The sequence below is a fragment of the Salvelinus alpinus genome, chromosome 26 (assembly GCF_045679555.1).
Source record: "Salvelinus alpinus chromosome 26, SLU_Salpinus.1, whole genome shotgun sequence".
Classification (NCBI taxonomy): domain Eukaryota; kingdom Metazoa; phylum Chordata; class Actinopteri; order Salmoniformes; family Salmonidae; genus Salvelinus; species Salvelinus alpinus.
The window spans coordinates 38,796,859-38,822,649 of record NC_092111.1 but is presented as its reverse complement, the minus strand read 5'-3'; the positions used below and the strand labels follow the sequence as shown (position 1 = coordinate 38,822,649).

The following is a 25,791-nucleotide window of genomic DNA, read 5'->3' as shown; positions in this document are numbered from 1 at the left end:
GGGTTTGGTGGATGCCAGGAAAACGCTACCTGCCCCAATGCATAGTGCCAACTGTAAAGTTTGGTGGAGGAGGACTAATGGTCTGGGGCTGTTTTTCATGGTTCAGGCCTCTTAGTTCCAGTGAAGGACAATCTACATCATACAATGACAGTCTAGATGATTCTAAGCTTCCAACTTTGTGGCAAGAGTTTGGGGAAGGCCCTTTCCTGTTTCAGCATGATAATGCCCCTGTGCACAAAGTGAGGTCCATACAGAGCAGGTTTCCACATACTTTTGGTCATGTAGTGTATTTTGTATGTTAACTATGTATTTTTACTATGTTTTGTAACTATCCCAGGTCGTTACTGTAAATTAACATGTATTATCAGTCAAATCACCTGCTAAAATAAGGAATAAAAAAATGTCAATAAAAAAAGTATATATAATAAAAATAATAATAATAATATATATATATATATATATATATATATGAATGTGGCTCACCTATCCACTTGTCATTCCCATACCAGGATAGATTGCCTTTAGTACTGTCGAAGTATCCAATCTTCTTATAGCTGCCTCCTGTGCAGGGTGGACAGAGAGGGAGAGAAAGAGAAGGGAGGAGAGAGGGAGGGAAAGAGAAGGGAGGAGTGAGAGGGAGGGAAAAAGAAGGGGGAGAGAGAGGGAAGGAAAGAGAAGGGAGGAGAGAAAGGGAGGGAAAGAGAAGGGGGAGAGAGAAGGAGGGAAAGAGGAGGGGGAGAGAGAGGGAGGGAAAGAGAAGGGGGAGAGAGGTAGGGAAAGAGAAGGGAGGAGAGGGAGACAGAGAGACAGGTTCACCATACTATAAATATACACATCCTGAAACTCTGATTGAAGGATTCACCTGAACTCTGCAGTACCAGAGCCTGTCAGTCTAAAGTAGAGTAATAATATATACATGTTCCATAATAGCAGATCAATATTCCCTGTGATTCCACTAGATATGCTGTCACATAGATGGTGTCACAGAGAGGGTATCACAGAGATGGATTCACAGAGAGGGTATCACATAGATGGTATCACAGAGAGGGTATCACATAGATGGTATCACAGAGATGGTATCACATAGATGGTATCACAGAGATGGTATCACATAGAGGGTATCACAGAGATGGTATCACAGAGAGGGTATCACATAGATGGTATCACAGAGAGGGTATCACAGAGATGGTATCACATAGATGGTATCACAGAGATGGTATCACATAGATGGTATCACAGAGATGGTATCACAGAGAGGGTATCACAGAGATGGTATCACATAGATGGTATCACAGAGATGGTATCACAGAGATGGTATCACATAGATGGTATCACAGAGATGGTATCACAGAGAGGGAATCACATAGATGGTATCACATAGATGGTATCACAGAGATGGTATCACATAGATGGTATCACATAGATGGTATCACAGAGATGGTATCACAGAGATGGTATCACATAGATGGTATCACAGAGATGGTATCACAGAGAGGGAATCACGTAGATGGTATCACAGAGATGGTATCACATAGATGGTATCACATAGATGGTATCACATAGATGGTATCACATAGATGGTATCACATAGATGGTATCACAGAGATGGTATCACATAGATGGTATCACATAGATGGTATCACAGAGATGGTATCATATAGATGGTATCACATAGAGGTTAGCCTGTCAGTCTACAGTAGAGTAATAATATATACATTTTCCATAATAGATATGGTATCAGCTGATCATTAGAAATAATTACTCCACTCCACTCACACACACACACACACACACTCACACACAGGCACACAGTCACACACACACACACACGTGCACACTTGCGTTGCACGGTATACCGGTACCACTGTAATATCACGGTACCGTTACATATGATACTACCGTCTTCTTCCAGCCCTACCGATCTAAAGATTTATATAAATTATTATAAAATGCTCATAAAAGTCAGTTTTCTTTATAAAATCCAACGGAATTGAAGCAACAGCCACTAACTAGTCTCTTGTATGAGCAGGTCTAATAATATCCCCTTCACTTTCACGCTCATATCACCTGTGGCAGCTGCACTCATCCAGCCTCGTCCCCTACCAGCCGTCATGGGCTGTTGTACACTAGCACTCATCCAGCCTCGTCCCCTACCAGCCGTCATGGGCTGTTGTACACTAGCACTCATCCAGCCTCGTCCCCTACCAGCCGTCATGGGCTGTTGTACACTAGCACTCATCCAGCCTCGTCCCCTACCAGCCGTCATGGGCTGTTGTACACTAGCACTCATCCAGCCTCGTCCCCTACCAGCCGTCATGGGCTGTTGTACACTAGCACTCATCCAGCCTCGTCCCCTACCAGCCGTCATGGGCTGTTGTACACTAGCACTCATCCAGCCTCGTCCCCTACCAGCCGTCATGGGCTGTTGTACACTAGCACTCATCCAGCCTCGTCCCCTACCAGCCGTCATGGGCTGTTGTACACTAGCACTCATCCAGCCTCGTCCCCTACCAGCCGTCATGGGCTGTTGTACACTAGCACTCATCCAGCCTCGTCCCCTACCAGCCGTCATGGGCTGTTGTACACTAGCACTCATCCAGCCTCGTCCCCTACCAGCCGTCATGGGCTGTTGTACACTAGCACTCATCCAGCCTCGTCCCCTACCAGCCGTCATGGGCTGTTGTACACTAGCACTCATCCAGCCTCGTCCCCTACCAGCCGTCATGGGCTGTTGTACACTAGCATGTGGTAAATTGCTGCGTGGCGCTTCGGGACACCCAGAGTGGCTGGCTTGTGGGCGTGCTGACAGCATATAGCAGCAGTTTGGTTGTGCATCAATAATTCAGCATAGCAAGTATGTATGAAGGTCTGGTTTTTAAATGGGTACATAGTTTAATCCATTCTCCATTTCATTAATTTATTCACGGGTAAATAGTAATATGCTCTAAACTGATCTGGTGACAAACAAACTTTTCTGCCCTGTTTCCAATCAGCCACATGGCTGGGAAAACATATTCAACTAAGTAAATACATTTTGAAAATGTAAAAAATATATATATATATATTATTCGCTAACTAGCTATGGTACAGGCCAACTCAAATGAGCTGCTAACGTAGCTAGGTAGCTCTCTAGCCAACTTAACATACTGTATAGCTAGCTATCTAGTCAACTTAACATACTGTATAGCTAGCTATCTAGCCAACTTAACATACTGTATAGCTAGCTATCTAGCCAACTTAACATACTGTATAGCTAGCTATCTAGCCAACTTAACATACTGTATAGCTAGCTATCTAGCCAACTTAACATACTGTATAGCTAGCTCGCTAAGTGAATTAAATATCACCAGCTACCTAACTTCATATTCGTTAGCTATCTTGATGTATTTATCATTGTAAAAAAAAAAAAATTCAAATGCATTTGTAGGTAGCTAGCTAACTGCCATACATTTTGAAAATGTAAAAAATATATATATATATATTATTCGCTAACTAGCTATGGTACAGGCCAACTCAAATGAGCTGCTAACGTAGCTAGGTAGCTCTCTAGCCAACTTAACATACTGTATAGCTAGCTATCTAGTCAACTTAACATACTGTATAGCTAGCTATCTAGCCAACTTAACATACTGTATAGCTAGCTATCTAGCCAACTTAACATACTGTATAGCTAGCTATCTAGCCAACTTAACATACTGTATAGCTAGCTATCTAGCCAACTTAACATACTGTATAGCTAGCTCGCTAAGTGAATTAAATATCACCAGCTACCTAACTTCATATTAGTTAGCTATCTTGATGTATTTACCATTGTAAAAAAAAAAACTTCAAATGCATTTGTAGGTAGCTAGCTAACTGCCATGGAGGAGGGTGAAATGATAGCAGCTGTCAAAGTGAGAGAAGAGGGTGAAATGATAGCAGTTGTCAAAGTGAGGGATGAGGGTGAAAGGATAGCAGCTGTCAAAGTGAGGGAGGAGGGTGAAAGGATAGCAGCTGTCAAAGTGAGGGAGGAGGGTGAAAGGATAGCAGCTGTCAAAGTGAGGGAGGAGGGTGAAAGGATAGCAGCTGTCAAAGTGAGGGAGGAGGGTGAAAGGATAGCAGCTGTCAAAGTGAGGGAGGAGGGTGAAAGGATAGCAGCTGTCAAAGTGAGAGAGGAGGGTGAAAGGATAGCAGCTGTCAAAGTGAGAGAGGAGGGTGAAAGGATAGCAGCTGTCAAAGTGAGGGAGGATGGTGAAAGGATAGCAGCTGTCAAAGTGAGGGAGGAGGGTGAAAGGATAGCAGCTGTCAAAGTGAGAGAGGAGGGTGAAAGGATAGCAGCTGTCAAAGTGAGAGAGGAGGGTGAAAGGATAGCAGCTGTCAAAGTGAGAGAGGAGGGTGAAAGGATAGCAGCTGTCAAAGTGAGGGAGGATGGTGAAAGGATAGCAGCTGTCAAAGTGAGAGAGGAGGGTGAAAGGATAGCAGCTGTCAAAGTGAGGGAGGATGGTGAAAGGATAGCAGCTGTCAAAGTGAGAGAAGAGGGTGAAAGGATAGCAGCTGTCAAAGTGAGAGAGGAGGGTGAAAGGATAGCAGCTGTCAAAGTGAGAGAGGAGGGTGAAAGGATAGCAGCTGTCAAAGTGAGAGAGGAGGGTGAAAGGATAGCAGCTGTCAAAGTGAGAGAGGAGGGTGAAAGGATAGCAGCTGTCAAAGTGAGAGAGGAGGGTGAAAGGATAGCAGCTGTCAAAGTGAGGCTATTCTGGATAGGGCAGCTACTTTTGTGTAGTTCCAGTCCCTAGAAGTGAGGACGGAGAAAATAGTAACATAATATTCAGTGCTGTCTAATTTGAGTATAATGAAGTCTGTTTCTTGTTTTGTTTCCTGTGTTTTCTCGCATACACAGAGCTGTGAAAGTCTTTCTGCTGATGACGAGGTCCCAATGAAGAGCAGTGGTTGTCAGTCCTGGTCCCTGGGGGGCTCAGAGGATACATTTAGCACCACACAGCTGATTCAGATGATCACGTCATCATCACGCTTCAGGTGGTATTTATGTATTCCTTTGTGACACTATCCTTGATATGATCATGTTATTGTCACATGCTACACATTCACATGTATCTATCTTATCTATTCAATGTTATCATGATTTGTTATAAGAGATATTACACTTTAGTAAATCCACAATGACCTGGTGATATAAAAGTCTAATAATTACATGATCTTCCATTTTCCTACAGATACCACTGGAGATTCCTTCAAAACGATTGCCTACAGTTACCGTATAGGGATCTGCACGGTTGTTTGCATTGTCGCAAGATGTGACCAGGGCCATCTGGAACTGACTAGTGGGGGAACTCAGGCGTGTATGAAGGCTACCTTTGTCCTGCATAACTTCATGAGGATGGACACGAGGACCAGGAGGGGGACCTGCAGCTCTTCGCCGTGTGCCAGAAGGGAGGCCTGCTGCTCGGCAGGATGTTACACGGAAGCGGGCCAACCACGCAGCACGGGAGGCAATCCGTGTGCGGGAGATCTTCACCTCCTACGTCTTCGAAGAGAGCGATGTTCCCTGACAACACCTTGTTCCATAGACTACACTATGCACAACCAAAGGCTCTTTTAATGAGTCATCCACATTGCAATAAGAGTATTCTTCCATTTACATGTACTTAGCTATGTCAACTGCAATTATTCAATTAACCGTTTTTCTCCCTTTGGTTTCTACTTCTCAGGTGAGGGAGCTGTTCAGGTAAGGGTGATGTCAGCGCAGAAACAAAACAGGCTGTTTTAAGTGTCACCCATATTGAACAAATGTAGAACAATTAGAGACCTTGGTAGCCTAGTAACCAGCAGGTAGCCTAGTAACCAGCAGGTAGCCTAGTGGTTAGAGCGTTAGATCAGTAACCAGCAGGTAGTCTAGTGGTTAGAGCGTTGGGCCAGTAACCAGCAGGTAGTCTAGTGGTTAGAGCGTTAGGTCAGTAGCCAGCAGGTAGCCTAGTGGTTAGAGCGTTGGACTAGTAACCGGCAGGTAGCCTAGTGGTTAGAGCGTTGGACTAGTAACCAGCAGGTAGTCTAGTGGTTAGAGCGTTAGATCAGTAACCAGCAGGTAGTCTAGTGGTTAGAGCGTTAGGTCAGTAACCAGCAGGTAGCCTAGTGATTAGAGTGTTGGACTAGTAACCAGCAGGTAGTCTAGTGGTTAGAGCGTTGGGCCAGTAACCAGCAGGTAGTCTAGTGGTTAGAGCGTTGGGCCAGTAACCAGCAGGTAGCCTAGTGGTTAGAGCGTTGGGCCAGTAACCAGCAGGTAGTCTAGTGATTAGAGTGTTGGGCCAATAACCAGCAGGTAGCCTAGTGGTTAGAGTGTTGGGCCAGTAACCAGCAGGTAGTCTAGTGGTTAGAGCGTTAGGTCAGTAACCAGCAGGTAGCCTAGTGGTTAGAGTGTTGGGCCAGTAACCAGCAGGTAGCCTAGTGGTTAGAGCGTTAGGCCAGTAACCAGCAGGTAGTCTAGTTGTGAGAGCGTTAGGCCAGTAACCAGCAGGTAGCCTAGTGGTTAGAGTGTTGGACTAGTAACCAGCAGGTAGCCTAGTGGTTAGAGCGTTGGACTAGTAACCAGCAGGTAGCCTAGTGGTTAGAGTGTTGGACCAGTAACCAGCAGGTAGCCTAGTGGTTAGAGCATTGGGTCAGTAACCAGCAGGTAGCCTAGTTGTTAGAGCGTTGGACCAGTAACCAGCAGGTAGCCTAGTGGTTAGAGCGTTGGGCCAGTAACCAGCAGGTAGCCTAGTGGTTAGAGCGTTGGACCAGTAACCAGCAGGTAGCCTAGTGGTTAGAGCGTTAGGTCAGTAACCAGCAGGTAGCCTAGTGGTTAGAGTGTTGGACTAGTAACCAGCAGGTAGCCTAGTGGTTAGAGTGTTGGACCAGTAACCAGCAGGTAGCCTAGTGGTTAGAGCGTTGGACCAGTAACCAGCAGGTAGCCTAGTGGTTAGAGCGTTGGGCCAGTAACCAGCAGGTAGTCTAGTGGTTAGAGCGTTAGGTCAGTAACCAGCAGGTAGCCTAGTGGTTAGAGTGTTGGGCCAGTAACCAGCAGGTAGTCTAGTGGTTAGAGTGTTAGGTCAGTAACCAGCAGGTAGTCTAGTGGTTAGAGCGTTAGACCAGTAACCAGCAGGTAGCCTAGTGGTTAGAGCGTTGGACCAGTAACCAGCAGGTAGCCTAGTGGTTAGAGCGTTGGGAGCGTTGGACCAGTAACCAGCAGGTAGCCTAGTGGTTAGAGCGTTAGACCAGTAACCAGCAGGTAGCCTAGTGGTTAGAGCGTTGGGCCAGTAACCAGCAGGTAGCCTAGTGGTTAGAGCGTTGGGCCAGTAACCAGCAGGTAGTCTAGTGATTAGAGTGTTGGGCCAATAACCAGCAGGTAGCCTAGTGGTTAGAGTGTTGGGCCAGTAACCAGCAGGTAGTCTAGTGGTTAGAGCGTTAGGTCAGTAACCAGCAGGTAGACTAGTGGTTAGAGTGTTGGGCCAGTAACCAGCAGGTAGCCTAGTGGTTAGAGCGTTAGGCCAGTAACCAGCAGGTAGTCTAGTTGTGAGAGCGTTAGGCCAGTAACCAGCAGGTAGCCTAGTGGTTAGAGTGTTGGACTAGTAACCAGCAGGTAGCCTAGTGGTTAGAGCGTTGGACTAGTAACCAGCAGGTAGCCTAGTGGTTAGAGTGTTGGACCAGTAACCAGCAGGTAGCCTAGTGGTTAGAGCATTGGGTCAGTAACCAGCAGGTAGCCTAGTTGTTAGAGTGTTGGACTAGTAACCAGCAGGTAGCCTAGTGGTTAGAGTGTTGGACTAGTAACCAGCAGGTAGCCTAGTGGTTAGAGCGTTGGACCAGTAACCAGCAGGTAGCCTAGTGGTTAGAGCGTTAGGTCAGTAACCAGCAGGTAGCCTAGTGGTTAGAGTGTTGGACTAGTAACCAGCAGGTAGCCTAGTGGTTAGAGTGTTGGACCAGTAACCAGCAGGTAGCCTAGTGGTTAGAGCGTTGGGCCAGTAACCAGCAGGTAGCCTAGTGGTTAGAGCGTTGGGCCAGTAACCAGCAGGTAGTCTAGTGGTTAGAGCGTTAGGTCAGTAACCAGCAGGTAGCCTAGTGGTTAGAGTGTTGGGCAAGTAACCAGCAGGTAGTCTAGTGGTTAGAGTGTTAGGTCAGTAACCAGCAGGTAGTCTAGTGGTTAGAGCGTTAGACCAGTAACCAGCAGGTAGCCTAGTGGTTAGAGCGTTGGACCAGTAACCAGCAGGTAGCCTAGTGGTTAGAGCGTTGGGAGCGTTGGACCAGTAACCAGCAGGTAGCCTAGTGGTTAGAGCGTTGGACCAGTAACCAGCAGGTAGTCTAGTGGTTAGAGCGTTAGGTCAGTAACCAGCAGGTAGCCTAGTGGTTAGAGCGTTGGACCAGTAACCAGCAGGTAGCCTAGTGGTTAGAGCGTTGGGCCAGTAACCAGCAGGTAGCCTAGTGGTTAGAGCGTTGGACCAGTAACCAGCAGGTAGCCTAGTGGTTAGAGCATTAGGTCAGTAACCAGCAGGTAGCCTAGTGGTTAGAGTGTTGGACTAGTAACCAGCAGGTAGCCTAGTGGTTAGAGCGTTGGACTAGTAACCAGCAGGCAGCCTAGTGGTTAAAGCGTTGGATCAGTAACCAGAAGGTAGCCTAGTGGTTAGAGCGTTGGACTAGTAACCAGCAGGTAGCCTAGTGGTTAGAGCGTTAGGTCAGTAACCAGCAGGTAGCCTAGTGGTTAGAGCGTTGGGCCAGTAACCAGCAGGTAGTCTAGTGGTTAGAGTGTTGGGCCAGTAACCAGCAGGTAGCCTAGTGGTTAGAGCGTTGGGCCAGTTACCAGCAGGTAGCCTAGTGGTTAGAGCGTTGGGCCAGTAACCAGCAGGTAGCCTAGTGGTTAGAGTGTTGGGCCAGTAACCAGCAAGTAGCCTAGTGGTTAGAGCGTTGGGCCAGTAACCAGCAGGTAGCCTTGTGGTTAGAGCGTTGGGCCAGTAACCAGCAGGTAGCCTAGTGGTTAGAGCGTTGGACTAGTAACCAGCAGGTAGCCTAGTGGTTAGAGCGTTGGACTAGTAACCAGCAGGTAGCCTAGTGGTTAGTGCGTTGGACCAGTAACCAGAAGGTAGCCTAGTGGTTAGAGCGTTGGGCCAGTAACCAGCAGGTAGTCTAGTGGTTAGAACGTTGGGCCAGTAACCAGCAGGTAGCCTAGTGGTTAGAGTGTTGGGCCAGTAACCAGCAGGTAGCCTAGTGGTTAGAGTGTTGGGCCAGTAACCAGCAGGTAGTCTAGTGGTTAGTGTGTTGGGCCAGTAACCAGCAGGTAGTCTAGTGGTTAGAGTGTTGGGCCAGTAACCAGCAGGTAGTGTAGTGGTTAGAGTGTTGGGCCAGTAACCAGCAGGAAGTCTAGTTGTTAGAGTGTTGGGCCAGTAACCAGCAGGTAGCCTAGTGGTTAGAGTGTTGGGCCAGTAACCAGCAGGTAGTCTAGTGGTTAGAGTGTTGGGCCAGTAACCAGCAGGTAGTCTAGTGGTTAGAGTGTTAGGCCAGTAACCAGCAGGTAGTCTAGTGGTTAGAGAGTTCTGCCAGTAACCAGCAGGTAGTCTAGTGGTTAGAGTGTTGGGCCAGTAACCAGCAGGTAGTCTAGTGGTTAGAGCGTTGGGCCAGTAACCAGCAGGTAGCCTAGTGGTTAGAGCGTTGGGCCAGTAACCAGCAGGTAGTCTAGTGGTTAGAGCGTTAGACCAGTAACCAGCAGGTAGCCTAGTGGTTAGAGCGTTGGACCAGTAACCAGCAGGTAGCCTAGTGGTTAGAGCGTTAGACCAGTAACCAGCAGGTAGCCTAGTGGTTAGAGCGTTGCACCAGTAACCAGAAGGTAGTCTAGTGGTTAGAGTGTTGGGCCAGTAACCAGCAGGTAGTCTAGTGGTTAGAGTGTTGGGCCAGTAACCAGCAGGTAGCCTAGTGGTTAGAGTGTTGGGCCAGTAACCAGCAGGTAGTCTAGTGGTTAGAGTGTTGGGCCAGTAACCAGCAGGTAGTCTAGTGGTTAGAGTGTTGGGCCAGTAACCAGCAGGTAGTCTAGTGGTTAGAGTGTTGGGCGAGTAACCAGCAGGTAGCCTAGTGGTTAGAGTGTTGGGCCAGTAACCAGCAGGTAGCCTAGTGGTTATAGTGTTGGGCCAGTAACCAGCAGGTAGTCTAGTGGTTAGAGTGTTGGGCCAGTAACCAGCAGGTAGCCTAGTGGTTAGAGTGTTGGGCCAGTAACCAGCAGGTAGTCTAGTGGTTAGAGTGTTGGGCCAGTAACCAGCAGGTAGTCTAGTGGTTAGAGTGTTGGGCCAGTAACCAGCAGGTAGTCTAGTGGTTAGAGCATTGGGCCAGTAACCAGCAGGTAGCCTAGTGGTTAGAGCGTTGGGCCAGTAACCAGAAGGTAGTCTAGTGGTTAGAGCGTTAGACCAGTAACCAGCAGGTAGCCTAGTGGTTAGAGCGTTGGACCAGTAACCAGCAGGTAGTCTAGTGGTTAGAGTGTTGGGCCAGTAACCAGCAGGTAGTCTAGTGGTTAGAGTGTTGGGCCAGTAACCAGCAGGTAGCCTAGTGGTTAGAGTGTTGGGCCAGTAACCAGCAGGTAGCCTAGTGGTTATAGTGTTGGGCCAGTAACCAGCAGGTAGTCTAGTGGTTAGAGTGTTGGGCCAGTAACCAGCAGGTAGCCTAGTGGTTAGAGTGTTGGGCCAGTAACCAGCAGGTAGTCTAGTGGTTAGAGTGTTGGGCCAGTAACCAGCAGGTAGCCTAGTGGTTAGAGTGTTGGGCCAGTAACCAGCAGGTAGTCTAGTGGTTAGAGTGTTGGGCCAGTAACCAGCAGGTAGTCTAGTGGTTAGAGTGTTGGGCCAGTAACCAGCAGGTAGTCTAGTGGTTAGAGCATTGGGCCAGTAACCAGCAGGTAGCCTAGTGGTTAGAGCGTTGGGCCAGTAACCAGAAGGTAGTCTAGTGGTTAGAGCGTTAGACCAGTAACCAGCAGGTAGCCTAGTGGTTAGAGCGTTGGACCAGTAACCAGCAGGTAGTCTAGTGGTTAGAGTGTTGGGCCAGTAACCAGCAGGTAGTCTAGTGGTTAGAGTGTTGGGCCATTAACCAGCAAATAGTCTAGTGGTAGAGTGTTGGGCCAGTAACCAGCAGGTAGCCTAGTGGTTAGAGTGTTGGGCCAGTAACCAGCAGGTAGCGTAGTGGTTAGAGCGTTGGGCCAGTAACCAGCAGGTAGCCTAGTGGTTAGAGTGTTGGGCCAGTAACCAGCAGGTAGTCTAGTGGTTAGAGTGTTGGGCCAGTAACCAGCAGGTAGCCTAGTGGTTAGAGTGTTGGGCCAGTAACCAGCAGGTAGTCTAGTGGTTAGAGTGTTGGGCCAGTAACCAGCAGGTAGTCTAGTGGTTAGAGTGTTGGGCCAGTAACCAGCAGGTAGTCTAGTGGTTAGAGCATTGGGCCAGTAACCAGCAGGTAGCCTAGTGGTTAGAGCGTTGGGCCAGTAACCAGAAGGTAGTCTAGTGGTTAGAGCGTTAGACCAGTAACCAGCAGGTAGCCTAGTGGTTAGAGCGTTGGACCAGTAACCAGCAGGTAGTCTAGTGGTTAGAGTGTTGGGCCAGTAACCAGCAGGTAGTCTAGTGGTTAGAGTGTTGGGCCATTAACCAGCAAATAGTCTAGTGGTAGAGTGTTGGGCCAGTAACCAGCAGGTAGCCTAGTGGTTAGAGTGTTGGGCCAGTAACCAGCAGGTAGCGTAGTGGTTAGAGCGTTGGGCCAGTAACCAGCAGGTAGCCTAGTGGTTAGAGCGTTAGACCAGTAACCAGCAGGTAGCCTAGTGGTTAGAGCGTTGGACCAGTAACCAGCAGGTAGTCTAGTGGTTAGAGTGTTGGACCAGTAACCAGCAGGTAGTCTAGTGGTTAGTGTGTTGGGCCAGTAACCAGCAGGTAGTCTAATGGTTAGAGTGTTGGGCCAGTAACCAGCAGGTAGTCTAGTGGTTAGAGTGTTGGGCCAGTAACCAGCAGGTAGTCTAATGGTTAGAGTGTTGGGCCAGTAACCAGCAGGTAGTCTAGTGGTTAGAACGTTAGGCCAGTAACCAGCAGGTAGCCTAGTGGTTAGAGCGTTGGACTAGTAACCAGCAGGTAGTCTAGTGGTTAGAGCGTTGGGCCAGTAACCAGCAGGTAGTCTAGTGGTTAGAGTGTTGGGCCAGTAACCAGCAGGTAGCCTAGTGGTTAGAGTGTTGGACTAGTAACCAGCAGGTAGTCTAGTGGTTAGAGTGTTGGGCCAGTAACCAGCAGGTAGTCTAGTGGTTAGAGTGTTGGGCCAGTAACCAGCAGGTAGTCTAGTGGTTAGAGTGTTGGGCCAGTAACCAGCAGGTAGTCTAGTGGTTAGAGCATTGGGCCAGTAACCAGCAGGTAGCCTAGTGGTTAGAGCATTGGGCCAGTAACCAGAAGGTAGTCTAGTGGTTAGAGCGTTAGACCAGTAACCAGCAGGTAGCCTAGTGGTTAGAGCGTTGGACCAGTAACCAGCAGGTAGTCTAGTGGTTAGAGTGTTGGGCCAGTAACCAGCAGGTAGTCTAGTGGTTAGAGTGTTGGGCCATTAACCAGCAAATAGTCTAGTGGTAGAGTGTTGGGCCAGTAACCAGCAGGTAGCCTAGTGGTTAGAGTGTTGGGCCAGTAACCAGTAGGTAGCGTAGTGGTTAGAGCGTTGGGCCAGTAACCAGCAGGTAGCCTAGTGGTTAGAGTGTTGGGCCAGTAACCAGCAGGTAGTCTAGTGGTTAGAGTGTTGGGCCAGTAACCAGCAGGTAGCCTAGTGGTTAGAGTGTTGGGCCAGTAACCAGCAGGTAGTCTAGTGGTTAGAGTGTTGGGCCAGTAACCAGCAGGTAGTCTAGTGGTTAGAGTGTTGGGCCAGTAACCAGCAGGTAGTCTAGTGGTTAGAGTGTTGGGCCATTAACCAGCAAATAGTCTAGTGGTAGAGTGTTGGGCCAGTAACCAGCAGGTAGCCTAGTGGTTAGAGTGTTGGGCCAGTAACCAGTAGGTAGCGTAGTGGTTAGAGCGTTGGGCCAGTAACCAGCAGGTAGCCTAGTGGTTAGAGTGTTGGGCCAGTAACCAGCAGGTAGTCTAGTGGTTAGAGTGTTGGGCCAGTAACCAGCAGGTAGCCTAGTGGTTAGAGTGTTGGGCCAGTAACCAGCAGGTAGTCTAGTGGTTAGAGTGTTGGGCCAGTAACCAGCAGGTAGTCTAGTGGTTAGAGTGTTGGGCCAGTAACCAGCAGGTAGTCTAGTGGTTAGAGCATTGGGCCAGTAACCAGCAGGTAGCCTAGTGGTTAGAGCGTTGGGCCAGTAACCAGAAGGTAGTCTAGTGGTTAGAGCGTTAGACCAGTAACCAGCAGGTAGTCTAGTGGTTAGAGTGTTGGGCCAGTAACCAGCAGGTAGTCTAGTGGTTAGAGTGTTGGGCCATTAACCAGCAAATAGTCTAGTGGTAGAGTGTTGGGCCAGTAACCAGCAGGTAGCCTAGTGGTTAGAGTGTTGGGCCAGTAACCAGCAGGTAGCGTAGTGGTTAGAGCGTTGGGCCAGTAACCAGCAGGTAGCCTAGTGGTTAGAGCGTTAGACCAGTAACCAGCAGGTAGCCTAGTGGTTAGAGCGTTGGACCAGTAACCAGCAGGTAGTCTAGTGGTTAGAGTGTTGGACCAGTAACCAGCAGGTAGTCTAGTGGTTAGTGTGTTGGGCCAGTAACCAGCAGGTAGTCTAATGGTTAGAGTGTTGGGCCAGTAACCAGCAGGTAGTCTAGTGGTTAGAGTGTTGGGCCAGTAACCAGCAGGTAGTCTAGTGGTTAGAGTGTTGGGCCAGTAACCAGCAGGTAGTCTAGTGGTTAGAACGTTAGGCCAGTAACCAGCAGGTAGTCTAGTGGTTAGAGTGTTAGGTCAGTAACCAGCAGGTAGCCTAGTGGTTAGAGCGTTGGACTAGTAACCAGCAGGTAGTCTAGTGGTTAGAGTGTTGGGCCAGTAACCAGCAGGTAGCCTAGTGGTTAGAGTGTTGGACTAGTAACCAGCAGGTAGTCTAGTGGTTAGAGTGTTGGGCCAGTAACCAGCAGGTAGTCTAGTGGTTAGAGTGTTGGGCCAGTAACCAGCAGGTAGTCTAGTGGTTAGAGTGTTGGGCCAGTAACCAGCAGGTAGTCTAGTGGTTAGAGTGTTGGGCCAGTAACCAGCAGGTAGCCTAGTGGTTAGAGTGTTGGACTAGTAACCAGCAGGTAGTCTAGTGGTTAGAGTGTTGGGCCAGTAACCAGCAGGTAGTCTAGTGGTTAGAGTGTTGGGCCAGTAACCAGCAGGTAGTCTAGTGGTTAGAGTGTTGGGCCAGTAACCAGCAGGTAGTCTAGTGGTTAGAGTGTTGGGCCAGTAACCAGCAGGTAGTCTAGTGGTTAGAACGTTAGCATTATTTCTATAACTATGCTATATTGTTTGTCCTCGTGTGTCTGTGTATTTTTTTTCAGTATAAAGTACTCTGGAGCCGCTGAGTGTGGAAAATAGGTAAAGAGAAAGAGAGAGAGAGAGAGTGAGAGAGAGACACACACACACACAGATTGCTGTTGAACACTGTCTGTTTAACTACCTTATTTTCTCAATAACAGTCTCTCTCTTTCACTTCATCCTTCTCTCCCCTCTACTCCCTAAATCCTCGAGGTTATATCAGCTGTGTCGGGGTGAACCCCTCCATCTGAACTGGCTGACACAGAGGGCACAGCATGATCAGAGTTGAGAGGTCACTTGGTCGGGTCAACAGGAAGTATTATTAAAGAGATGTTTTACATTGAAATACAGACAGAGATGTACTATAGTGGTTCCAGAGTTAATGATCCAAGATGTAACGGGTCCATGACTCCAGATGCTGGGAGACAGGAAGCAAGTACAGCGTGAGGATTTAATGATAAATAGACATGAAACTAAACAGGGAACAGCGTCTGGACAAAGAAAAACCAAACCAACATCAATGCAGACACGGGAATGAAACTGAGGAAGTGACAGATTATAGGGGAGGCAAAATCAATGACGTGATGGAGTCCAGGTGAGTCCGATGAAGCGCTGGTGCGCGCAACGATGGTGACAGGTGTACGTAATTAAGAGCAGCCTGGCGACCTCGAGCGCCAGAGAGGGGGAACGGGAGCAGATGTGACACAAGGTCAGTTTTGCATTTCACCTCCTGGTGATTAAGATGACTGACCGTGTCAGGCTTAAACACGCTCTCTCTCTCTCTCGCCATCTGTCTCTCGTCTGCAGGTATGTTTTGATGTGAGAAAGGATGCCAACTCCCAGTCCCGTCATCGTTAACTCACCCACTCTAAAGATAACCATCGGGCCAACTGGGGGCCCAACGCTGGTTAGGAGACACCGCTAGTAACACTACATTGTAATTGTGATGAACTGAGAGAAAATGAAGTTTAGTAGAACTGGAATTAATGAATCTGCTGCTTCCTTGCTCATATTTCCCTTTCTGTATATGACAGACTCTCACACCTCATCTTTCCCTTTCTGTATATGACAGATTCTCACACCTCATCTTTCTCCTCCGTTTTTTATAATGTCTCACAGACGTTCATACCTGAACTGTACCTTTATTTGCAAAGGTAGAGTACATGATCAGTGAATATATTCAATGTTCAGGTTACAACGTGGGGATCTTGGTAATGGTAATAACTAAACTCAGCAAAAAAAGAAACGTCCTCTCACTGTCAACTGCGTGTAATTTCAGCAATCTTAACATGTGTAAATATTTGTATGAACAAAACAAGATTCCACAACTGAGACATAAACTGAAAAAGTTCCACAGTCATGTGACTAACAGAAATGGAATAATGTGTCCCTGAACAAAGGGGGGGGTTCAAAATCAAAGTAACAGTCAGTATATGGTGTGGCCACCAGCTGCATTAAGTAATGCAGTGCATCTCCTCCTCATAGACTGCACCAGATTTGACAGTTCTTGCTGTGAGATGTTACCCCACTCTTCCACCAAGTTCCCAGACATTTCTGGGGGAATTGTCCTAGCTCTCACCCTCTGATCCAACAGGTCCCAGACGTGCTCAATGGGATTGAGATCCGGGCTCTTCGCTGGCCATGGCAGAACACTGACATTCCTGTCTTGCAGGAAATCACGCATAGAACGAGCAGTATGGCTGGTGGCATTGTCATGCTGGAGGGTCATGTGAGGATGAGCCTGCAGGAAGGGTACCACATGAGGGAGGAGAATGTCTTCCCTGTAACGCACAGCGTTGAGATTGCCTGCAATGACAACAAGCTCAGTCCGATGATGCTGTGACACACTGCCCCAGACCATGACGGACCCTCCACCTCCAAATCGATCCCGCTCCAGAGTACAGGCCTCGGTGTAACGCTCATTCCTTTGACGATAAACGCGAATCCGACCATCACCCCTGGTGAGACAAAACCGTGACTCGTCCGTGAAGAGCACTTTTTGCCAGTCCTGTCTGGTCCAGCGACGGTGGGTTTGTGCCCATACGACGTTGTTGCCGGTGATGTCTGGTGAGGACCTGCCTTACAACAGGCCTACAAGCCCTCAGTCCAGCCTCTCTCAGCCTATTGCGGACAGTCTGAGTACTGATGGAGGGATTGTGCGTTCCTGGTGTAACTCGGGCAGTTGTTGTTGTCATCCTGTACCTGTCCCGCAGGTGTGATGTTCGGATGTACCGATCCTGTGCAGGTGTTTTTACACGTGGTCTGCCACTGTGAGGATGATCAGCTGTCCATCCTGTCTCCCTGTAGCGCTATCTGAGACGTCTCACAGTACGGACATTGCAATTTATTGCCCTGGCCACATCTGCAGTCCTCATGCCTCCTTGCAGCGTGCCTAAGGCACGTTCACACAGATGAGCAGGGACCCTGGTCATCTTTCTTTTGGTGTTTTTCAGAGTCAGTAGAAAGGCCTCTTTGGTGTCCTAAGTTTTCATAACTGTGACCTTAATTGCCTACCGTCTGTAAGCTGTTAGTGTCTTAACGACCATTCCACAGGTGCATGTTCATGAATTGTTTATGCTTCATTGAACAAGCATGGGAGACAGTGTTTAAAGCCTTTACAATGAAGATCTGTGAAGTTATTTGGATTTTTACGAATTATCTTTGAAAGACAGGGTCCTGAAAAAGGGACGTTTCTTTTTTTGCTGAGTTTACATGTATATACGACTTGCATCCTTGGCACAATAAAGTTATATTATATTCTACTTAATCCATAGGCTTCATTGATGCCATTCAGAGTGTCATTAAGGCAATACAACTGGCTATGATAGCTGAGATTCATAGCTAACTAGCTAATATTGACGTTTTAATATTCATATGTAACAGTCTTGAGCAACAGTCATTTTCAGAAATTTGTTGGGGATTAAAGATTAACTGGTGGAAGCAATTAAAACCACTGTTCTGAACTAATATTTATACCAAACGTTTTAGGGTCCATACACAGATCGGCTACATAGCTACAGTAGCTACACATCCACAAGCATACAGCTATTTTTTATCCTCCACTACACAATAAGCAAGAAAAGAGTTAACTAGCTACTTCAGCTGTATTGCATGGCAAATATCAGCAATGCAAGCTTACAAAATTGTACATTAAATTTGCAGTAAATGCTTTAGCTAGCTAGATTCTATACATCCACTGTTTCACAAGACGACAGCCTGGTTTGCTGGTTTACTCAGGAGTCCATAAAACATTAAACAACACGAATTACAATTTCATACTCCTGTCAAAACGCCCATGAAGCTCGCTAGCTAGCTGGCAAATGTTAGCTAGTCAGCTAGCTTGCTAAATAGCAATTTTCATAAATTAACTTTTTGACAAAAAAATATGCATAATCGTTTGTCTAACATATTCCTCTCAACTGTACATTTTTTGGATGAGTCGTTATGACCTTATAATTACTTCAATCCTAGTATTTTTGTCAACCATCTTCGCTGAAAAAAAGTCTCCAGTGTTGTGTCATATTCGTCATGGGAACCACTCGATATGATTCGTCATCGCCCAGCGTTCGCACTTGTGATTTGCATAAAGTTTTGAAATGCTGAACTTTCAACGTGCCACCAACCTCCTGTGATATACAGGCATAACGATCTGCATGTCATTGTGTCGGTAAGGGAAAAACACAGCATGAAACCTTCTTTACCCTTCAGTTAACAGACACACTCTCTCTCCCTCCCTCACACTCTGTCTCTCACTCCCTCCCTTCCTCACAGTCTGTCTCTCACTCCCTCCCTTCCTCACAGTCTGTCTTTCCCTCCCTCGCTTCCTCATACCCTCCCTCCCTTCCTCACACTCTCTCCCTCCCTCACACTCTCTCGCTCCCTCCCTCGCTCCCTCCCTCACACTCCCTCCCTCCCTTCCTCACACTCTGTCTCTCACTCCCTCCCTTCCTCACAGTCTGTCTTTCCCTCCCTCGCTTCCTCATACCCTCCCTCCCTTCCTCACACTCTCTCCCTCCCTCCCTTCCTCACAGTCTGTCCCTCCCTTCCTTCCTCACACTCTCTCTCTCCCTCCCTCACACTCTGTCCCTTCTTTTGAAGAATGGTATTAAACACATGGTTTCTAGGTGTTTGCTGCCATTCCATTTGTGCAGTTCCAGACATTATTATGAGCCGTACTCCCTTCAGCAGCCTCCACTGATGTATATTCCTTCCTCCCATTCCTCCAGCCAAATCACAGGTCGGCCTTTGTAAATATGAGCAAATCAGTCATTCTATGCAGGATTCTATTATATGCTGAACGGTATGAAGTTAAATTCAATGTGTTGAGTAGCAGTGTGAATTTCAGTGCGAAGTTTATGGAGAACGTTTAGAAACCGTGAACAAGCGTCCTGGAGACGGGGGCGAACAGGATGCTAGGCCACTGATTTTTACCACCGTGATATTGCGGTGCTACTCGGTATCGTGATACTGACTTGGTATCGTATCGTTTGTAAAATGTTGGTATCAAGCATCCCGAGTGGCATCACTACAGAACCGGGTTTGATCCCAGGCTGTGTCGCAGCCAGCCACGACCGGGAGACCCATGAGGCGGCGCACAATTGGCTCGGTATCGTCCGGGTTAGGGGAGGGTTTGGCCAGCAGGGATGTACTTGTCCCATCGTGCTCTAGCGACTCCTGTGGCGGGCCGGGCGCAGTGCACGCTGACACGGTCGCCAGGTGTACGGTGTTTCCTCCGACACTTTGGTGCGGCTGGCTTCCGGGTTGAGCGGTCAGTGTGTCAAGAAGCAGTGCGGCTTGGCAGGGTCGTGTTTCGGGGGACGCATAACTCTCAACCTTCGCCTCTCCCGAGTCTGTACGGAAGTTGCAGCGATGGGACAAGACTGTAACTACCAATTGGATATCACGAAAATGGGGAGAAAAAGGGGTAAAAAGTATTGTGACAAGCCTAGTGCACACACACATAATGACTCCTTTCCACACAGCGCCCGCCCCAGGAAACTGCCACTATGCACGACAACACACATGGTGGAGCACGCTGTGTGTGTGTTGAACATTACCTCTGCCAAGGACCCTCCTACTGTGGACGAAGTCAGTCAAATGAGTAGATATGCAGTAGATATGCAGTAGATATGCAGTAGATATACAGTAGATATGCAGTAGATATACAGTAGATATGCAGTAGATATGCAGTGGATATGCAGTAGATATGCAGTGGATATACAGTAGATATACAGTAGATATACAGTAGATATGCAGTAGATATGCAGTGGATATACAGTAGATATGCAGTAGATATACAGTAGATATGCAGTAGATATACAGTAGATATGCAGTAGATATGCAGTGGATATACAGTAGATATGCAGTAGATATGCAGTGGATATACAGTAGATATGCAGTAGATATACAGTAGATATGCAGTAGATATACAGTAGATATACAGTAGATATGCAGTAGATATACAGTAGATATGCAGTAGATATGCAGTGGATATACAGTAGATATGCAGTGGATATACAGTAGATATACAGTAGATATGCAGTAGATATGCAGTGGATATGCAGTGGATATGCAGTAGATATGCAGTGGATATACAGTAGATATACAGTAGATATACAGTAGATATGCAGTAGATATGCAGTGGATATACAGTAGATATGCAGTAGATATACAGTAGATATGCAGTAGATATGCAGTGGATATACAGTAGATATGCAGTAGATATACAGTAGATATACAGTAGATATGCAGTAGATATACAGTAGATATGCAGTAGATATACAGTAGATATGCAGTAGATATGCAGTGGATATACAGTAGATATGCAGTGGATATACAGTAGATATACAGTAGATATGCAGTAGATATGCAGTGGATATGCAGTGGATATGCAGTAGATATGCAGTGGATATACAGTAGATATACAGTAGATATGCAGTAGATATGCAGTGGATATACAGTAGATATGCAGTAGATATACAGTAGATATGCAGTAGATATGCAGTGGATATACAGTAGATATGCAGTGGATATGCAGTAGATATACAGTAGATATGCAGTAGATATACAGTAGATATACAGTAGATATGCAGTAGATATACAGTAGATATGCAGTATATATGCAGTGGATATACAGTAGATATGCAGTGGATATACAGTAGATATGCAGTGGATATGCAGTAGATATGCAGTAGATATGCAGTGGAAATGCAGTAGATATACAGTAGATATGCAGTGGATATACAGTAGAAATGCAGTAGATATACAGTAGATATGCAGTAGATATGCAGTAGATATGCAGTGGAAATGCAGTAGCTGCTGGCTGACTGAGAATCAGCTCATGTCCACTTAGCCTGCGCTGCATTCTACTACATCCAGAACCAAAACCCCTTCCAAACTGCCCTGGGCAAAACCCACTCCAATTAGCATGGAATAAATTATTAATCAAAACAACATTTCCTTTTCTGGGACGGTGGGGAGGCAACAGAGAGGAGAAGAGATTGGGGGAAACAAGCTTAATTTTTCATCAGCCGCCACAAAAAACAAAGAGTGTTTTCCCAACATGAGAGACAACATTGAGAGTCACCGACGCAGACGCTGTGTCAGAGGAGACACAAAGCGGCAGACAGACTGAACACGATCAATGATCCACAACGCAGCCAGCCACACCAACGAACACCACCTCACTGCCTGCCTCTCTCACAGGCAGCTACAGTCTGACGTAGCCAGAGATAAGACGATGACATCGACACCAGTCCTGTGTGACCAAAGGAGGCTGCCAGGGAGCCACGATGGGGCGGGCTAAGTCGGAAATTAAGAAAACAAAGGCAAAATAAAGCCCTTAAAAACTATTTCCGTGTTTCTCTACTACCAGTACTCTTACTTCTCCCTCTCTTATCGTCATGGCTACAGTACTGCTCCATGCATAGGCATGGAAGTCAACATTTAAATCACTAAGACAAGGAAATACAGTGCTTTCAGACTGACTAATTACAATAAAGGGGAGAAAGATTATAAAGAATAGGACCCAGAAAACAAACAGATCTGGCCACCATATGGAGAGTGTTCTCTCTCTCTCTCCTGAAAACTCTCTCCCTCCCTAGCTCCTTCCCTCTACCCTCTCCCTCTCCCGTCCCATTTTGTGAATTATTGGTTGGTGAGCGGACAACACTGTATATAGACATAATATGACATTTGAAATGTCTTTATTCTTTTGGAACTTTTGTAAGTGTAATGTTTACTGTTCATTTTTTATTTAACTTTTGTTTATTATCTATTTCACTTTCTTTGGCAATGTAAACATATGTTTCCCATGCCAATAAAGCCCTTTGAATTGAAATTGAATTGAGGGAGAGAGAGGGAGGGAGCTAGGGAGGGAGAGAGGGAGAGAGAGAGAGAGAGAGAGAGAGAGAGAGAGAGAGAGAGAGAGAGAGAGAGAGAGAGAGAGAGAGAGAGAGAGAGAGAGAGAGAGAGAGAGAGAGAGAGAGAGAGAGAGAGAGAGAGAGAGAGAGAGATGATGATGTTTCCTGATGATCTGGTGCTTCTGTCACCAACCAATGAGGGCCTACAGCAGCACCTAGATCTTCTGCACAGATTCTGTCAGACCTGGGCCCTGACAGTAAATCTCAGTAAGACCAAAATAATGGTGTTCCAAAAAAGGTCCAGTCACCAGGACCACAAATTCCATCTAGACACCGTTGCCCTAGAGCACACAAAAAACTATACATACCTCGGCCTAAACATCAGCACCACAGGTAACTTCCACAAAGCTGTGAACGATCTGAGACAAGGCAAGAAGGGCCTTCTATGCCATCAAAAGGAACATAAATTTCAACATACCAATTAGGATCTGGCTAAAAATACTTGAATCAGTCATAGAGCCCATTGCCCTTTATGGTTGTGAGGTCTGGGGTCCGCTCACCAACCAAGATTTCACAAAATGGGACAAACACCAAATTGAGACTCTGCATGCAGAATTCTGCAAAAATATCCTCCGTGTACAACGTAGAACACCAAATAATGCATGCAGAGCAGAATTAGGCCGATACCCACTAATTATCAAAATCCAGAAAAGATCCGTTAAATTCTACAACCACCTAAAAGGAAGCGATTCCCAAACCTTCCATAACAAAGCCATCACCTACAGAGAGATGAACCTGGAGAAGAGTCCCCTAAGCAAGCTGGTCCTAGGGCTCTGTTCACAAACACAAAAACACCCCACAGAGCCCCAGGACAACAGCACAATTAGACCCAACCAAATCATGAGAAAACAAAAAGATAATTACTTGACACATTGGAAAGAATTAACAAAAAAACAGAGCAAACTAGAATGCTATTTGGCCCTAAACAGAGAGTACACAGTGGCAGAATACCTGACCACTGTGACTGACCCAAACTTAAGGAAAGCTTTGACTATGTACAGACTCAGTGAGCATAGCCTTGCTATTGAGAAAGGCCGCCGTAGGCAGACATGGCTCTCAAGAGAAGACAGGCTATGTGCACACTGCCCACAAAATGAGGTGGAAACTGAGCTGCACTTCCTAACCTCCTGCCCAATGTATGACCATATTAGAGAGACATATTTCCCTCAGATTACACAGATCCACAAAGAATTTGAAAACAAATCCAATTTTGATAAACTCCCATATCTACTGGGAGAAATTCCACAGTGTGCCATCACAGCAGCAAGATTTGTGACCTGTTGCCACAAGAAAAGGGCAACCAGTGAAGAACAAACACCATTGTAAATACAACCCATATTTATGCTTATTTATTTTAACTTGTGTGCTTTAACCATTTGTACATTGTTACAACACTGTATATATATAATATAACATTTGTAATGTCTTTATTGTTTTGAAACTTCTGTATGTGTAATTGTTTGCCAGAGCATTGGTAGTAGGAATCCTTCCAGTTAATTTAGTCCAAATTCAGGTTGTAGGTTTGGAGTTTTGATTTGGAGTGAATGTTGTGTTGTGGAGGGTAGTTTATCCTTGCTGAAAAATACAAGTTTATCTAACTCTAAATCAATATTTTTGTAAAAACATGCTCTCTCTCTCTCTCTCTCTCTGTGTCTCTCTCTCCCTAGCTCCCTCTACTCTCTCAATTCAATTCAAATTAATTCAAGGGGCTTTATTGGCATGGGAAACATGTGTTAACATTGCCAAAGCAAGTGAGGTAGATAATATACAAAAGTGAAATAAACAATACAAATTAACAGTAAACATTACACATACAGAAGTTTCAAAGCAATAAAGACATTACAAGTGTCATATTATATATATATACAGTGTTGTAGCAATGTACAAATGGTTAAAGCACACAAGTTAAAATAAATAAACATAAATATGGGTTGTATTTACAATGGTGTTTGTTCTTCACTGGTTGCCCTTTTCTTGTGGCAACAGGTCACAAATCTTGCTGCTGTGATGGCACACTGTGGAATTTCTCCCAGTAGATATGGGAGTTTATCAAAATTGGATTTGTTTTCAAATTCTTTGTGGATCTGTGTAATCTGAGGGAAATATGTCTCTCTAATATGGTCATACATTGGGCAGGAGGTTAGGAAGTGCAGCTCAGTTTCCACCTCATTTTGTGGGCAGTGTGCACATAGCCTGTCTTCTCTTGAGAGCCATGTCTGCCTACGGCGGCCTTTCTCAATAGCAAGGCTATGCTCACTGAGTCTGTACATAGTCAAAGCTTTCCTTAAGTTTGGGTCAGTCACAGTGGTCAGGTATTCTGCCACTGTGTACTCTCTGTTTAGGGCCAAATAGCATTCTAGTTTGCTCTGTTTTTTTGTTAATTCTTTCCAATGTGTCAAGTAATTATCTTTTTGTTTTCTCATGATTTGGTTGGGTCTAATTGTGCTGTTGTCCTGGGGCTCTGTGGGGTGTTTTTGTGTTTGTGAACAGAGCCCTAGGACCAGCTTGCTTAGGGGACTCTTCTCCAGGTTCATCTCTCTGTAGGTGATGGCTTTGTTATGGAAGGTTTGGGAATCGCTTCCTTTTAGGTGGTTGTAGAATTTAACGGCTCTTTTCTGGATTTTGATAATTAGTGGGTATCGGCCTAATTCTGCTCTGCATGCATTATTTGGTGTTCTACGTTGTACACGGAGGATATTTTTGCAGAATTCTGCATGCAGAGTCTCAATTTGGTGTTTGTCCCATTTTGTGAAATCTTGGTTGGTGAGCGGACCCCAGACCTCACAACCATAAAGGGCAATGGGCTCTATGACTGATTCAAGTATTTTTAGCCAGATCCTAATTGGTATGTTGAAATTTATGTTCCTTTTGATGGCATAGAATGCCCTTCTTGCCTTGTCTCTCAGATCGTTCACAGCTTTGTGGAAGTTACCTGTGGTGCTGAGGTTTAGGCCGAGGTATGTATAGTTTTTTGTGTGCTCTAGGGCAACGGTGTCTAGATGGAATTTGTGGTCCTGGCGACTGGACCTTTTTTGGAACACCATTATTTTGGTCTTACTGAGATTTACTGTCAGGGCCCAGGTCTGACAGAATCTGTGCAGAAGATCTAGGTGCTGCTGTAGGCCCTCCTTGGTTGGTGACAGAAGCACCAGATCATCAGCAAACAGTAGACATTTGACTTCGGATTCTAGTAGGGTGAGGCCAGGTGCTGCAGACTGTTCTAATGCCCTCGCCAATTCGTTGATATATATGTTGAAGAGGGTGGGGCTTAAGCTGCATCCCTGTCTCACCCCACGACCCTGTGTGAAGAAATGTGTGTGTTTTTTGCCAATTTTAACCGCACACTTGTTGTTTGTGTACATGGATTTTATAATGTCGTATGTTTTTCCCCCAACACCACTTTCCATCAATTTGTATAGCAGACCCTCATGCCAAATTGAGTCGAAGGCTTTTTTGAAATCAACAAAGCATGAGAAGACTTTGCCTTTGTTTTGGTTTGTTTGGTTGTCAATTAGGGTGTGTAGGGTGAATACATGGTCTGTTGTACGGTAATTTGGTAAAAAGCCAATTTGACATTTGCTCAGTACATTGTTTTCATTGAGGAAATGTACGAGTCTGCTGTTAATGATAATGCAGAGTATTTTCCCAAGGTTACTGTTGACGCATATTCCACGGTAGTTATTGGGGTCAAATTTGTCTCCACTTTTGTGGATTGGGGTGATCAGTCCTTGGTTCCAAATATTGGGGAAGATGCCAGAGCTCTCTCTCTCTCTGTCTCTCTGTGTCTCTCTCTGTCTCTCTCTCCCTAGCTCCCTCTACTCTCTCTCTCTCTCTCTCTCTCTCTCTCTCTCTCTCTGTGTCTCTCTCTGTCTCTCTCTCCCTAGCTCCCACCCTCTACTCTCTCTCTCTCTGTCTCTCTCTCCCTAGCTCCCTCCCTCTACTCTCTCTC

At 46.3% G+C, this 25,791-nt stretch overlaps 1 protein-coding gene across 1 annotated transcript in view; it reads right to left on the bottom strand.

Moving 5' to 3' along the window:
• The window catches only part of LOC139555298 (gamma-aminobutyric acid type B receptor subunit 1-like), a 324,185-nt gene that overhangs the window by 62,152 nt on the left and 236,242 nt on the right, over nt 1-25,791 (bottom strand). The window contains exon 15 of the mRNA XM_071368991.1: nt 484-561. Within this exon, the coding sequence (XP_071225092.1) occupies nt 484-561 (78 nt within the window). The remainder of the gene's footprint in view (nt 1-483; nt 562-25,791) is intronic.